The sequence below is a fragment of the Felis catus genome, chromosome B3, assembly GCF_018350175.1.
Source record: "Felis catus isolate Fca126 chromosome B3, F.catus_Fca126_mat1.0, whole genome shotgun sequence".
Classification (NCBI taxonomy): domain Eukaryota; kingdom Metazoa; phylum Chordata; class Mammalia; order Carnivora; family Felidae; genus Felis; species Felis catus.
The window spans coordinates 18,143,297-18,160,615 of NC_058373.1; the positions used below are offsets into that span (position 1 = coordinate 18,143,297).

The 17,319-nt window shown below is 34.5% G+C and overlaps 1 protein-coding gene across 7 annotated transcripts in view; it reads left to right on the top strand.

The window, feature by feature from the left end:
- Positions 1-17,319, top strand: part of MEF2A (myocyte enhancer factor 2A) — a 163,799-nt gene that overhangs the window by 57,291 nt on the left and 89,189 nt on the right. For 6 of the 7 annotated variants that reach the window (XM_023254974.2, XM_045058880.1, XM_023254975.2 and 3 more), the window contains one exon: positions 14,025-14,215. In XM_023254974.2, the coding sequence (XP_023110742.2) occupies positions 14,162-14,215 (54 nt within the window). In that variant the 5' untranslated portion in view covers positions 14,025-14,161. Of the gene's footprint in view, positions 1-13,173; positions 13,264-14,024; positions 14,216-17,319 lie in introns of all 7 variants that reach the window. The other variant, XM_023254973.2, reaches the window with a different exon arrangement.

Consider the following 17,319-nt stretch of genomic DNA (forward strand, 5'->3'; position numbering starts at 1 on the left):
GTACTTCGGTTATATAAGAAATCTTCTTAGGAAATGCTGTAAGTATTGAGGGTGAAAGGACATGATATATGCAATTTACCGTAATGTGGTTCAGAGCAATAATTTTTTAATATTTATATATAGATTATAACACACATATAACACTTCATAAACAATGAGGGAGAGAGAATGAATGCTATTTTTGCAACTTTCAGTAAGTTTGGAATTATTTTAAAATAAAAAGTTAAAATTAGTTAAAAATTTTTCTAAATGGTTGTAAACATTAATATACATGCTGAAGACTTTTTAAATATTTTCTTTTGAGGCATATGTGAATTGTAAATTGTGCAAAATAGGGTAGTAGGTCAAGGAAGATCTGTGTCCCAAAGTGTGGGCAAGTAGGAGGAGGAGGCAGCTGTGGTGCCCCTGGCATGGCCATTAAGGATGGGAGGGAGAAGGAAGGATGGAAGGAATTAGGCTGTGGGGATTGGTAGCAGGGTCTCTTTATGCTGTTGGGGTTGGTAGTCTTTGGCTTCTCTCTTCTCCCCCATCATGCTTTTTGCCAATGGTGAAATGAAGGGTTTTTCTGGTAAGGCTGGACTAACAGTTGGCCCTACTGTTGACCAGGGGTAGCGCTGGGCTTGGGGTCCACCAGTGAAGTCTGGTGTTTGGCACCTGAAACTAGCAGCTCTGGGAAAACTGATGTAGGGCTTTTAGATTCCTGATGCTCTTATAAGGCAGCAGAGTACAGCTGTTAGAGTGCTCTTCTGGAGCTACACATAGACCTGGCTCTGCTGTTTAGCAGCTGTGACCTTGGAGAAAAGATAACTTATGGCCTTGGCTTTCATTTTCTCAGATTTAAAATGAGAATAATAAAGAAGTTGTAAGAATTTAAGAAGATAAATATGTGTAAAGTGCTTTACTGCTATTACATACCAGAACTCTTGAAAAGCTTCCATTTCTCCATTGAACCAACTAATACATAATAGAAAACTTGCTCATTGTCTGTATCCTATGGGTATGGACTTATCTGATGAACTGACAGTGACGATAATTTAAATATTCTGAGAAGGTACTGGAAAGGCCTGATAGAAGATTTTTTTAAACAGCATTTTCCCCAAAACTGGATGGCAAAATGAATGGAATAGTAATCTGTTTCCCATAACCATTTGGAAAGTGCCAACTCGGGTGCCTGGGTGGCTCAGTCGATTAAGTGTTGGACTCTTGATTTTGGCTCAGGTTATGATCTTACGGCTCATGGGATTGAACCCCACATTGGGGTCTGCACTGACAGCGCAGAACCTGCTTGGGATTCTTTAACTCTCTGCCCCTCGCCTGCTCGCTCGCTCGCTCTCTCTCTCTCTCAAATAAAATAAATTTAAAAAAGAAAGAAAATTGCCAACTATATTTTTCAGATTTAGGAAGAAGGCTCCAGAAGTCCTCTTGAGGCAAAAATTGGTTGAACAAAAGTGACTTTTTTTTTTAAGTTTTATTTATTTTTAAGTGAGAGAGAGAGAGTGCGTGCACTTGTGCATGAGCAGGGGAGGGGCAGAGAGAAAGGAAGAGAAAGAATCCCAGACAGGCTCCACACTGTCAGCACAGAGCCCCACTTGGGGCTCCATCCCACCAACCATGCGATTCTGACCTGAGCCAAAATCTAGAGTCAGACGCTTAACCGACTGAATCACCCAGATGCCCAAAAGTGACTTTTTTCAGTGTTTCAACCCTTTCAGAGAAGGTTTCCCAGGTATTTCCTTTTTTTGATGAAGTACACATGTGAGATGGGATTCTTTGATCTGGTTTATGTTAAAGCTAAAAATTGGAGTTGTCTTCCTAAATGAAATGGAGCCGATCCCTCTTTAATATTAATTTTTCTTACAATCTCATTGTTCTTACTAAAGATGCTACTTTCAGGTATGCATTCTTACAAAGTAGGTGATTTGACTTGTTATTTATAGTTACCATGATTTTATATATATGTTGTCACCATATAATCCTAGTACTTACAGTTATTATTATATGTATTATGTGTATTTATATATGCATTTACCATATAATCATGGAAACTAATACCATGAAACATACATGAACATATATACATACCCACATTATATGTAACTGCTTCCATTTTACTTGATATTTAATTATGTTTTCATTATTTTTAAGGCTATTTTTCATTTGTGGCAAGTTATACTATATTCTGTCATATCAGTAATAAGGTTTTATATTCAAATACATTTATTAAAGTGAAAATGGGAATTGATGTAAAGAAAAAATAGGTAAATAATAGTGTCAAGCATGATACATGGTTAGGGGAAAGATTGAGAAGTTCAGGTTTGAATGACTAAAGTTTCCGAACAACTGCTGTGTTATACAGTAGAAAATGTCCTGGTTGTTTGAAATGAGCCTTTTGATGGTTCACTTTTCTCCTTGGATTTCATCTGCTTCTCTACTGAAGGAGTAGGGGTTATAATATGAGATAATTTCTAAGGTAATTTGAAAATTATAGTATTCTGTTATATTTCAAGCAGCTTGATTGAAGTTTGGCAAAGAAAAAGGTTTGAATTAAAATGGGTTCTGGAAGAGTGTTGACTAGTCACTTCCCCTTCTTTTTGTTGACATACTATTTATAGAAAAATGAAGAAATCAGAGTATTTACTAAGCTTAAGGAAAAAAATTTAAGCTATATAGAAACTAGAATATAATTACATGTACAGTATACTTTTATCTATTTCATATTTTAGTTTGCTTCTTTATAAGGTATAACCTTAGATACCAATTTGACATTTAATTATTGGAAATTAATTACAAGATAATATTTTCCATTTAATTTTTTCTCCTGATTTCTGTTGTATGTATGAAAAAAGGTATTAATCTGTTTCAAGGGAAGGAAATATGTGAAATAGCAGGAACATAGTAAATACTTAGTTTTTTTTATCATAAATATTAATATGCTTAGAAATACATTTGTTAGTAGTAATAAAGAATCACTTTCCTTAAAATATTTACAATTGTGTAGTATTTTATTCTAGCCCCATGTGGTACATAGAATGTGTATAATTTCCATTTTCCTCTTCTAAAAAGTTACTTTTATTTAGAAATTGTCAGGTACCAAAGCTTGCACAGCTAGTTGAGTGAAATGTTTGTGTTTAGGATCTAGGTTTCTCGCTCAACTTGTAATAGACCTTCTCAGTCAGAAAGCGCTTTGAAATTCCAAGCAAGTTGTGAAGAAAGAGTAATTGGAAATGGCACAAAATGCTAAAGTAGAAGGAAGATTTCAGTGATGTTTAAAGTTAATGGTTTTTGGCTTTCAGGATTTTTTTTTCTTCTTAAATTTAAAAGCATCCATTTTGTTTTTGTTGTTTGTAGTAACTTTTTTCCTTATCACAACGATGGTATTAATTTTAGAAAAAAGAAAAACTAGAATAAATTATTGAAAGTAGAATGCATTTTTCAAGAAAAGCTGAAAGTCAGATTTCTTCTTGACAAAAATTTAAAAACATTTTTTTAATGTTGGCCAAATTGTTTAAAAACCTTCTGTCTAGAGGATAGTTTGGGCTGTTCATTTGCAACAATAATAAATATCTTATTCCTTGGGACTTTGGTGCTGTTCTCATTTTCTGTTTTGTCCCTAGGTGAGCACATTTTTTCCCACAACATTAATAATGTCTAAATGCTCAGAATTCCCAGAGGCATATTTTTAGCTCTAATGTCTAAATCTTATATCTAACTTCCTGTTTGACATTTTCATTTGTAGGATCCATGACCATGTCAAGTTTAATATGTCCAAAAGGAAATTCTTAAATTTCCTTCTTTTAAAGCAGTAATGAATCATTAAAGATTTTCTCTTGTTAAATACTTGTTTGTTTAAAAAAATTCAGTTGTTGATTGTGTACAGCCGTGTAACTGTGTACAGTTACTTTCATTACGAAAGGTTTTTTTAGTAGTTTTTGAAAAAAAATAATTGATTTACCAGAATCATCAAAATGAGATGTTATGATGAAGTCAAAGATTGGTGTTTATTTAATAAGAACAAACCTTAAAAAGTAAAGTTTACCTTCTGTTTAAAGTCCATGCTCTGAAAATATTTAGTTACTTAAGCAACAAGGTTCTTTAAAACAGTAAACAAAGTTGATTTGAAAAGACTGAACATCTTTGATCAGTATTAGTATGAATTGTTCTGAATTTGCTAGATTCTATAATCTGTCTTTCCTTTCCACTCCTTTTTCCTTTTTCCTTTTTCCTTTTTCCTTTTTCCTTTTTCCTTTCCCCCTCCCCTTCCCTCTCCTCCCCTCCCCTTCCCTCCCCTCCCCTTCCCTCCCCTCCCCTTCCCTCCCTTTCCCTTCCCTCCCTTTCCCTTCCCTCCCCTCTAAACTCTACCCTCAACATGGGGCTCGTGGGGGCTCGAATTCATGATGCAGATATCAAGAGTCACATGCTCTACTGACTGAACCAGCCAGGTGCCCCTGATATTTCTTAAATTAAGGCAGCAGAATCCATATTGGGACTCCTTTTTTAAATCTAGTTTCTGATTTTATAAAATGACCTGCTAAAAAGAATTTCAGTTAACTAAAAGTTCCGTTTAAACTAATTTTTTACTTCAGTGTTGCCTGAATACAGGTATAGGCCTTGGGATTTAATTAGTGATTACTTCCCCCGCCCCCAAGGATAACTATATTACTTTGCGGGAAAAATGCCCATCTGTGTTTGCTAAGGATAAGTTTTAGTTCCAAAGGTATGTGTTGTATGTTTTCATTTCTACTAAAACTCCTTTAGCTTTATCACATAGAAAAATTAGTGCTCAGTTGACCTAATGTAGTTGGCTTCAATTAATAAAATCATAATCCTGGAGTTGTTTTAAATGTATGTACATTTTTTTTTTAGTGTTTGTTGAAATTGAGACAAAATGTACATAACATAGTATCATTTCAGCTATTTTTAAATGTGCAGTACAGTGGGAAGAGGGGGTGGGTGTGTGGGGGGAAGGTAGGGGTCCCTGGGTGGCTCAGTTGTTGAGTGTTTAACTCTTGATTTTGGCTCAGGTCATGACTCCAGGGTAATGGGATTGAGCCCTGCTTTGGGCTCTGTACTGAGTGTGGATTTCTACCTTTTAAGTGAGAGTAGTGCTCCTAGGAACATAGATGTACAAATGTTTTGTTCAAGTTCCTGCTTGCAGTTCTTTTGTGTGTAGACTTAAAAGTGGAATTGTTGAGTCAAATGATGATTTCTCTAATTTTTTGAGTAACCACCATACTTTTCCACAGCAGTTGTACCATTTTACACTGTCAGAAACAGTGCACAAAGTTTATCCACATTCATATTGGTTTTTGTTTTGATAATAGTTATACAAATAGGGTGAAGTGCTATGCCATTGTGGTTTTGATTTGCATTTGCCTAATGATTAATGATGAACGTCATTTCATGTGCTTATTAGGTATTTGTGTATCGTCTTTGGAGAAATGTCTATTTAAGTCCTTTGCCTGTTTTTGTTGTTGAGTTTTAGCAGTTCTTTATATATTCTGGATATTAATCTCAGATAATGTGATATATAATTTTTTCCTTCCATTTTGTGGGTTGCTGTTTTACTCTGTTGTGACCTTTGACACTTTTTGACATTTGATCATGTATTCATGGATTTGTCTGGGCTCTTTATTCTGTTCTGTTGATCTATATGTCTTTATGCCAGTGCCATACTGTATTGATTACTTTAGTTTTACAGAAAATTTTGACATTAGAGAGTGTGAGTCCTCCAACTTGTTCTTCTTTTTCAAGATTAGTTTGGATATTAGGAGACCCTTGAAATTCCATATGAATTTTAGGGTGCCTTTTCATACTTTTGTAAAAAAACATCATTGGGGTTTTCAATTGAATTTGTAGCTTACTTTGGGTAATATTTGATATGTTAACAACATTAAGTCTTCCAATCTATGAACATAGGGTGTCTTTTTTATTTATTTCTGTAATTTCTTTTATCAATGTTTTTTCATTTTGAGTATACAAGTCGTTCATGTTGACTAAGTTAATACCGGAGTTAAAAAAAAAATTTGTTGCCATTATATATGGAATTATTTTCTTTTTTCAGACTGTTCATTGTTAATATAGAAATGCAACTTATTTTTCTGTGTTTATTTGTATCCTTTGATGGATTTGTATATTAGTTCAACAGTGTTGTGGAATTTTAAGGGGATTCTACATATAAGATCTATCATTTGCAAACAAAGATACTTACTTCTTTTTCTTGTTTAATTGCTTTGGCTAAAACTTCCATTACATTGTTGAATCTGAGTTGTGAAATCAGTCATCCTTCTCATTCTTGATCTTAGAGGAAAAGCTTTCAATCTTTCACCATTTGAACATTCTGTAAGCTGTGGTATTTTCCTATATGATTTTTATTATGTTGAGATAGTTTCCTTCAATTCCTAGTTGATTGTTTTTATCACAGAGGAGTAATGTATTTTGGCAAATGCTTCTTTTATATCAATTTAGATGGTCATGTGGGTTTTTCTTCATTTTCTTAATGTGGTTTATCACATTGATTTTAGTGTGTTGAATCATCCTTGCATTCCAGGAATAAATCCCACTTTGTCATGGTGTATAATCCTTTTAACATGCTACTGAGTTTGGTTTGCTAGTATTTTCAGTATTTTTGCATCAGTGTTCAAAAGGACTATTAATCTATTGTTTTCTTTTAGTGTCATTGTGTGGCTTTGATACAGGGCAATGCTTACCTCAGAATAAGTTAGGATGTATTCTGTTCCCTTCAGTTTTGGGGAAGTGTTTGAGAAAGGTTGGTGGTAGGTAGTTCTTTAAAATGTTTGGTAGAACTCCCAGTGAAACCATTAAGTCGAGTACTTTTCTTTGGCAAGAGTTTTGTTTTGTTTTGTTTTTTTTAATACTAATTCAATCTCCTTACCAGTTACAGATGACTATTCGCCTTTCTGTTGGTTTTTTTTTTTTTAATGTTTGTTTATTTTGAGAGAGAGTGGAAGAGCGAGAATCCCAAGCAGGCTCTTTGCTGTTAGCTCAGAGCCTGATGTGTGGGGCTTGATCTCATGAACTGTGAGATCATGACCTGAACCTAAATCAAGAGTCGGACGCTAACCAGTTGAGCCACCTAGGTGCCCCTGTGTAAGTCTTTTAGCTTTATTCTTCAAGGTAGTTTTGACTATTCTTTGTACTTTTGTATTTGCAAGTGAATTTTAGAATAATCATGTTAGTTTCTGCATATAATAAAAGAAAACCTGCTGGCATTTTGAGTAGGATTACATTGAATCTCTAGATTAATTTGGGGAGAATTGACATATTTATGAAATCGAACCTTCTCAGAATCTGCAAAGATGAATTTGTTAGTGTATTTTAAATTTCAGGAATCAAGACACTTTTTGTTTTCTGTGTTTTGTTTTAGGTAACTGAAGTAATAGCATCTTTTGTTTTACTTAATTTTTTTGTCAGTGAGAGTGCTTCAGTATAGATGAGAATTTTAACTTTGAAGGAAAGAAAAGAGGAATTGCTGCAGCCATGACCTAAATAGGAAGGAAGGCAATGTATAATGGGATAGATGCCGATAGGTTGATAGTTATGATGGCAGGAATTTGAGGAGCTTCTCTTCTGGTTACTATTTTTTCCATCAGTAGAATAGGTAGCAAAGTCATCAGCTGAAAGTGAGGATGGATGATGAGTGTTGGAGTTGTGAGGAGAGAGAATATGGCATAAAATAACCAGAAAATTGGGAAATGGAGAATTGCTAAACTTAAAGTCAGATTAATTATCCTGGTTAGCATGGTGGTTTATTCTCAGCCATATTCAGCTTACATGGGAGCATGTAGTCAAGAGTGAGTTTTTCCAGGAAATGAGTGGAGGGAGGAGGGAGAGCAGGAGCCAAGGGAGTGGGAATAAGGGTATATGAAAATTTAACTGGATAAGGAGGGACATAAACTGGGCGAGGGACACTGAAAAGGTGGGAGGCGTAATAAATTTTAGGACCTAACGGGATCAAAAGATTGTTATAATTAGGTTATTAGGAGTGTTTGAGCTGGGAGTATGAGAGGTAGTAGTTACAGAGTTGTATATGCCGGTTTAGTTTGGCATAATTTACTCTCAGATTTTGTTGGTTGTTTGCATTAATCTTCATGTGATAAGTATAGGACATGTTAGGAAAAACAAGTTCGTATTTTTTAATCTAAGACTTTTGGGCCCAGATATGTATTCAGTTTCTTTTTTTTCCCTTTATTACTTTTTCCAGGGACTTACCAGTTTTATTGATCCCTCCAAAGAACTAACTTTTGGTTTTGTTGATCTCTGTTGTATGTTTTCTGTTTCATTACTTTATGCTCTTTTATTTCTTCATTTGTACTGTTTTGGAGTTTAATTTGTTCTTTTCGTAACTCTTTTGGATGGTTGATTAAAACACTAGTTTTTGGCTTTTCCTCCATATATGTATTCTAAAGCTACAAATTTCCCTCTTATGTATGGTTGTAGCTGCATTCCCTAAATTTTGATATGATGTCATTTTTTTAAGAGAATAGTTTTTTGTTTTTAATGTTTATTTATTTTTGAGAGAAAGTATGAGTGGGAGAGAGGCAGAGAGAGAGGGAGACCAAGAATCCAAAGCAGGCTCCAGGCTCTGAGCTGTCAGCACAGAGCCTGATGCGGGGCTCAAACCCACAAGATCCGTGAGATCATGACCTGAGCTGAAGTTGGACGCTTAACTGACTGAGTCACCCAGGCGCCCCTGGTACATTTTTCATAACTTTTTTGGATTGTTGATTAAAACACTGGTTTTTGGCTTTTCTTCCATATATGTATTCTAAAGGTACAAATTTCCCTCTTATGCATGGTTGTAGATGCATCCCCTAAATTTTGATATGATGTAATTTTTTTAAGAGAATAATTTTTTGTTTTTAATGTTTATTTATTTTTGAGAGAAAGAGCATGAGTGGGAGAGGCGCAGAGAGAGAGGAGGAGACACAGAATCCGAAGTAGGCTCCTGGCTCTGAGCTGTCAGCACAGAGCCCGGAGCAGGGCTCAAACCCATGAACTTCGAGATCATGACTTGAGCCAAAGTCGGCTGCTTAACAAACTGAGCCACCCAGGTGCCCCTGATAAGATGTAATTTTAATAGCATTCCATTCAAAGTATTTTCTAATTTTGACTCATTTCTTCTTTGACCCATGGGGTTATTTGGAAGTTCACTGCTTCATTTCACAATACAAGTGTTTTCAAATTACATTTTTATCAATTCATAGCTTAGTTCATTGGAGGTCAAAAAAACATGTCTGTCCTTTGAAACTTGTTAACAGTGTATGATCCAGATTTGGTTCACTTTTGGTAAATCTGTTTTGCACTTAAAAGGAATATATTTTCTGCTCTTTTTAGGGATAGTGTTCTATATGTCAGGTCGTTAATTGTAAAGTTCAAATATTTTTCTGTTTCTATTTCATCTGGTCTGTTCCTTGTTTTGGTGTGCTTGTTCCATCAGTTACTGAGAAAGCTGTGTTAAAATCAACTTGCTAGAATTGTGGACTTCACTTAGTTTCCTTGATACTGGCTGAAGTTTATTTAGAAAAAGTATGTTTTCACAGCTGCATAATTCAGTGTTTTAACAAACTTACATATGGGAAAAGTCAAAAATGAAATTTCAAATGCAGTTTGTAGAACATTAGAATCATATGTAGCCATTTTTGAAGCATGTGCTGTCAACAGAGGGAATGTGCATCTCTGTTGCTGCTGGCAGTAAGAAAGAGGTTACAATATTAGAAGCCTTTGAACTGTTATCTGCCATATGTGTTTGTCTTTAATAAGTTTCTAATTGCTATTCATATTTGGCCCTTAATTTTGCTTAAATCTCTAGAAAGCGCAAAAATGTTGAGACAGTGTTAAATTGTGGCAAAGGAAACAAAGCCAGTGAGAAAGCTATCTATCGCATATGAAGTCATGTATTTTACACCCTAACTATGATAATTACTGTAGTAAATGGACATTTTCTCTATTTCAGTAAGTTTTAAAAGAGAAATGCTTGGGGATTGTGAATTTATATGTAACATAATTTTTCCTATTTAAGATATTGGAAAATAAGCTCCTGGTTAGGGTTTTGTGTAGAATATCTGATTTTCAGGAACAGATTCCTGACTTTAAGTGTTATTAGGTACATTCAAGTTTAAAATTGCTTTCTGGTGAATTGAACGTTTATTGTAATGAAGTCTTACTGTATCTCTATCCATGTATTTATTTTATGCATTAAAATCTACTGTGATAAAGTATAGCCACAAAACTTTGTTTTGATTTGTGTTCTACACAGTATATTGTTCTCCATGCTTTGACTTTCAGTCTTTCTATATCCTCATTTATTTAAGAAGTAATCATCTATAATCATCATATAATTGGATTTTGTTTTTTTACATACAATTTGGATTATTAATTCATTTCCCCCCTCTATTAGCTTGTTAGCTTGAGTGAACTTTTACTATTCTTGCAGTGGTTACCCCAGAGATTACCACATGCATCTTTGATTTATTGAAGTCTGAAAAGTAAATAAGTATGTTTTCTGTTTCCCAGTAAATGAAAGGATTCTGGAACACTTTTAACTTTGCTTACTGTCCTTCCCAATTATGTGCTGTTGTTCTTGTGTATTGTAATATTTAAAATTCGACAAAGTATTTTATTTAGTTATTATTCATTTAGAATTACATATTCACCCTGTTCATTGTATGTATGTATGTATGTATGTATGTATGTATGTATGTATGTATGTATGTATGTATTTACTTAATTTTTGGTGCAGTATCCAAGCTGTATCTGGGATCTTTTTTTCCTTGTACTTGAAGAAGTCCCTTCAGTGTTTTCTGATGTTAAATTTGTTGTTTCTGTTTGATAATGTCTGTATTTTGCCTTTTTTTTTTTTTTTTTTCCCTGAAGAGTATTTTTTGCCAGATCTAGAATTCTACTTTGGGATTTCTCCCATTCCTGGCACTTTGAGAATATCATTCCACTGTATTTGGCTTCCATTACTTACATGAAAAAGTCAACTGTAAATCTTACTATTGCTTTTAAAGTTAATCTTTATTTTATTTTATTTTTTTGGCTACTTTTAAGGTCTCTCTGTGGCTGATCTTTCTTTGTGTGTGTCTCTCTTTCCCTCCACCCACCTTTTTTTCTCTGATATGCCTCAGTTGTGGTTTTCTTTGTATTTGTTTTGCTTGAGTGTTTGTAGATCTTGGATGTCATTGGTAAGTTTTTAACTATATGTGTTTAAATATTTCTTCCCCTTCTGGGACACTAATTACATGTATTTTGGATCCATGTTTTACTGTTTTTTCACACTTCTGTATTTCCCATTTTCATGCCCTTTTGGGCTTCAGTGTAGGTGTTTTCTTCTTTCCTATCTTCTGGATTATTGATTCTTTCTTCAGCTGTATTCTACCTATTGTTAAACTCATCAATTTTTTTATTTTCTGTCTTCAGTATTGTCCTTTTCAGTTCTATGTTTTCTATGCTTTTAGCATTGTATGGTAATATTCTTTTTTTTTAATTCTTTGAACACATTTACTTATTTTAAAGTTCTTTTCTCATAACACCATTATCTGGATCTACTGTGGGTCTAATTGTATTGCCATTTTAAAATCTTAGTTTTCAGTCAGGTCTTAACTGGTTATTTTTTTACTTTTAGACATATAGAAATCATAAAATCATTTGAATTTCTAGATGATACTATCTTTTTTCCTGGTAAGATTTACTTTTGCTAACATCTTTTCAGAAGATTTAACTGGCATGAGGCTAAGCTAATCACACTACATAGCCCAGATCACCTTAATCTAATCAGTGAATGAGATGATCTGAAGCTATACTGCCCTTGTATGGCCTGGTCTATTTCTAGTTTGCCTTTATACTGAGGGCATAGTCCTTTGGATCCCTCCAGAATCCTGGTGTGTTTACTGGGGCTATTCCTTGGTAGGCCCTAAATCTGTTTTTGTATCCCACCCATAGATCTCTTGAAACCTCTGTTTAGCTTCTCAGCCTCTCAGTCAATGTTCTAAGAATCTGCAAACGACTAGAGGGATATATAGTCTGAAGTCTGGTCTTAACCTATTTCTTCCAGATCTCAACCCTTCAATTCTGCCTTAAAAGTTCTCCAGTGATTTTAAACAGATTAATTTCCTTCTTTTTTTCTCATTCTTAGAATAAGTTGGTTTGAAGTAACCTACTCAACCATTGTCAGAAGCTAAATGCTCAGATAATGCAGTGCTGCATATACCTTATAGGCATTAGTGTTGAAATGTAGGAGTATTTATGTTGCCTACTACACTGCAAGTTTTTGTAACGGTAATTGGATGCAGCTTGATCTGTTAGGGAACATGATTTGAATAAGCTGACTTTTATTGGTTTATATTACGGTCTCCTGAGAAAACAGAAACATTCTACAGCACAGCTGCTTGTTTGATTGGTTCCCACCAGTGACTTGCCATCCTTCAGTTTCTCTGTTTCCTGCTTCCTCTAGTCATGGGGCTTTTGCACATGCTATTCTCTCTGACTAGTGTGTACACTCTCATACTCAGGTTTGGGTATGAGGCACATTCTCAAGGAAGCCTTCCCTAACTTGTGAATTTAGGTCAGATAAATGAACTTCCTCATTTTGATTTGTACAGATTCATTTATATATAGTTTGGTTAATGTCTGTTTTCCCCTACTAAACTGTGAAATCTGTGAGATCAGAAATCATGCCCCCCCCCCCACCTTTTTGGACCATTTTACCCTATGTGCCTAGTACAGTGTCAGGAAGTACATTTTTTTTTTGCAAGTACATGATCAATTAATAGGTTATCACTTGTTAATAGATGTTCAATCAATGTTTACGTGAATGGAGAAATGAGTATGAGGGAAGATATGTAAGAAATGCCATGCTTGTGGTAATAATGGTACTGATAAGAACTGGAAAACTCATGCTTTTGAGCAAAAGCCAGGTTTAATCAAACATGGATTTGCTGGGCAGTACTATTGAAGTTTTATGGATATACATGCACAGTATTAAAAATACTTTAATAGAATTCCACTGAGCATTTATTATTGTGAATGTTTTAGCATTTGTCTTCCATGCCCTTGTAAATATTTTATTATGTAAGTTTTGGAAACATTAGGTTTTTGACAAAACTATTATTCAGAACATGACAGATTATATCATTGCCAGTCGTTCAATTACAGAGATAAATGGAATAAAAAAATCCTGTTCTTGAAGGATTCATAGTCTCAGAGGAAAATGGACTTGGAATTTGTCATACACATACCCACAAAGTAAGGTGCTATCGTTTACTCTATCAGGGGGAAATGAATCTTGACTGATTAGGAAGATTTTATTAAATGGCTAAAGGAACAGTATTTCATTTAAGTGGATATTATTATGAAATCGTATAGTGCTTTTGTGGGTTGACAGATAGTAATTTTGGTGGTGGCTAGGACAGTTTGCAAGAATAGTGTGTCAAGGTAGATTGGGGCTACCCAGATCATCCTTTGACATGGAGGCCATCAGAAACTTTCAGGGATTTTCTACAATGTTAAAGAGAAGTTTTGAGCCAGAGTCCCTGAGTTCATATTCCAAGCTCTGCCCTTTACTGTGTGTGACTTTAGAAACATTACTGAGCATCTCTGTGCCTCAATATCCTTATTTATACAATGGAGATGGTAATTGTAACTAAGAAGATTTCAGTTTGGATTGAATGTTAAGACATGGCAGGTACTTAGAAAAGTGCCTGGCACATAGAAAAATCCCAGTAAGCATTGGCTCTTGTTGTTGCTATTATTATATGCATTGAGAAAAACTCGAAGGTTATAATTGTACTCTTTTCAGCCAGAGCTAGAGGCACTAAAAGATTCAAGAGATATTTTAGGGGTAAAGTTAACAAAGCTTCAACTTAATTACCAATTTTATATAACCAGGAATTTCAACTAATAATGCTGCCCATGTGCAGCATAGAAGCAGGTTTGAAATTTGTATAACATTTTCATGATTTGCAAACTTATAGAACTTAAATTTTCTAATTTGTGTTTTCTTTTAGATCTTATAGAAAATTTCAGCTGTAGCCCTTGGACTAGAAGCTGAAATAATAGAAGCTGTGTACGATGCATTAGGGTATTGAAGAAAATTAATTTTGAATTAAATATTTGGAATATAAGGAAGGAAAGGTGACTGAAAATGGGGCGGAAGAAAATACAAATCACACGCATAATGGATGAAAGGAACCGACAGGTAAATGAAAATTTTAACTTATTTATTTAATTGATGTGAATATTTTTTAAAAAGGATCATAGGGTAGATTGGTTTGAATTTTTCTTAAACTTAATTTCAAGTCTAAGTATTTTTATTTCCAAACTAAATAAAAAATTTTAATAAACATTTTAGCTTGTCATGTGTCTTAAACTTTTTTTTCCATATTATAGAAATCATAGATGTTAATTATAGAAAACAGGGGAAAAAGAAGAAAAGCAAGATCACTGTAGTCCCACTGTTACTGTCAATTATGTAGATTTATCATAATATATTTGTTTATGTATTGGTCATTATTATAAATTATCACCTCTATTTTCATAATTAAGTAATACCTAAGTTAACTGTAGTTATCAGTGCATGTGTTTTGGTCAGTTAAATTTTCTGGTTAACCAAGAAATAAAATTCTTTCTCTAACTCATCACAAACATTTCTAAAGCTTTTATGTATTTATCTCAGTTTTAATTGGTAAAACATACCAAACCTAATTTTCAGCACCAGTGTCAATAAACTCTTACAAGTATTCAGGATAATTATAATAATACTGATATATGAAGTGAAGACCAGAAGTTGTAAGAGTTTAGAGCAGGGATTTGCAAACTATGGACCATGGTCTGGTTGGCTGTTTTGATAAATAAATCATTAGAACACTGCCATGTGCATTTGTTTACCTATTGTCTATGGCTGCTTTCACATTACAACGACATAATTGAGTAGGGGCCCTGGAGACTGCATGGCCCATAGGCCTACAATCTTTAGTCTCTGGCCTTTAAGAAAAAGTTGCCAAGCCCTTGGTTTAGAAAAAAGAAGGAAAATGGTTTCATAGAATATTGTAAATGAACTAGTATTCAGAGCATATGCAGGAGGGAGAGATGCTGTCTCTGGAAAGGTTGCCTGTCCGGGGAAATGTCTAGAAAAGCTGGTTTCTGGAAGCTTACCAAGAACAGAACAGTATTAAAGACATGTTCTGCAAAGTCTGAGTAGTAATTCACTTGGTAATACAGTTATAATTGTAGACAAAACTCAGCTGAGCTGCTAGTGCTAGTAGAGAAGTTAGTGGAAGTGATTAGAGTTGCCTATAGACCAAATTAAAGAGAACCGTTGTTTCATCTAATGAAGATTCTTTAGCCTAAAGGGTAAGGCTCACGCAGTATGATTCTTTATGAAGGTTGATAAAATAGGGAAGACTGATAAAATAACCATTCCATCATTCCAAAGGGATGGTTCTAAGCAAGGTTGCAAGTAAATGTCCCTTCATAAACTTGAAGATTGTGACCTGTAGATGAGGCACATCTCTACACCTTATATTGTGTGTGAAACACACACAATATAAATGTAAAATATGTTTATTAGGGAATAACATGAAAGCAGAAACTGGCAAAGCACATAACATTCCTTAGACTCTCTTTATCCCTTAGAGAGTCGTGTTTAAATTCAGCATAGGTACACTGGATCTACCAGTGGAAAAGACCCCACATGTTTAGAGGAATATGACGAATAGGAAAAGGGGAGCTAGGATTATGTAAATAACAGTGTAAAGAATTTGTTAATTAAGGAAATGATCTTGTTTAAAAGATGGAGGCTGCCACTATAACTAAGCAACTACAGTTAGCCTATTAATATGTTGAATTTACCTGCTAGGTCATCTTCTTGCCAAGCTGCCAAATGGGGCAAGGGTGTCTGAATGTTTTCTTAGATGATTTTGGCCAAGAATGCAGAAAAGAAACAGAATAGGTAGTTGGGCAATTGATTTTTCAGATTTGATTAGGCATAGACATAATTTGTCATTTTGAATTTGTGGATTCTGAGTTAAAAGTTCCATCATTCTTGCATTAAAATGGGAAAAACGTTTCTGTGCAGAAGAGAATTTATGTCATTTATTCATCCACATTTGAATACCTACGGATCCTGGGAGAGACTGTGTTAAGCACTGGGAACTCATTAAAAATATATAGGCAACACAGAAGATTTAACTATATGGCAAACAGAAGGTAAGCTTAGGTGATGGGAGAGTTTATGGAAGGAAGCACCAGCCTCTGGTTGGGGTAGTTCAGGGAGCAGTACAGAAGGAGGTACAGCATATACAGGTTTTAATGATTGGATTTTTTGAGCTAGTAAGATAAAATCACACTTCAAGTCTTTAGAACAGTGAATGAAAAATCTCGGTGGTGACACTATCATGCACTTAAAGAGCTGCTTCACTTCACTTCCACTTGGAAGCTTTCATTCACTTCACTTCCATTTGGGAGTTTCTGGTGAAACCTTGTGTTTGTCCTTCTTGGTGTAATACACTTCTATTTAACAAGTAAACTTTGTATTAAAGTATAAAGAAAAGAACACAAGTCCTAAGTGTGGCTGAGTGAATTATTGCAAAAAGTACATGGCCATGTAGCCAGCATATCCCAGTGCACCACCACCACAGAAACTCTCTTTGTCATGTCTCCCCAAGTCATTACCTCTCTGCCCCACTAACCTAACTTCTGACACATAGATTTATTATGCTTGTTGAGTTTATGTGAGCAGCATGTGTTCCTTTGTGCAACATCATGTTTGTGAAATTAATGTTACTGTTGCATGTCATGTAGATATATTTGGTACATTTTCATTAACAAATAATATTCCATTGTGTGGATAGACCACAACCTATATTCTTATTTTTTCTATTGTAAATGGACTTTGGGGTTGTTTTCTATTTTGAGACTATTATGAAGAGTGCTCTTTTGATTAGTCTTATGTGTGTCTTTGGTACACATGAACATTTGGGTATATTCCGAGGTGTACAGGTTAAGTCAGAGTATACCTGTGATCAGCTCTAATAGCAAGAGTTTTCTAAAGTGATTGTGCTGATTTATAATTTACACTAACGGTGTGTGAAAGTTTCAGCTGCTCTAAATCTTCACCAATACTAGTTTTTATCCCTTTCCTTTTAGCTATTATGGTAGGTGAGCAAAAGTAACATTTTAATTTTAAGTTTCTGTGATTTTTGATGAAGTTGATCACTTTTTCATATTTTTTATGAAAAGATGTTTACTGTTTACTTCATTTTTTCCCCCTAGTGGGCTACCTGACTATATTTTTCTTATTAA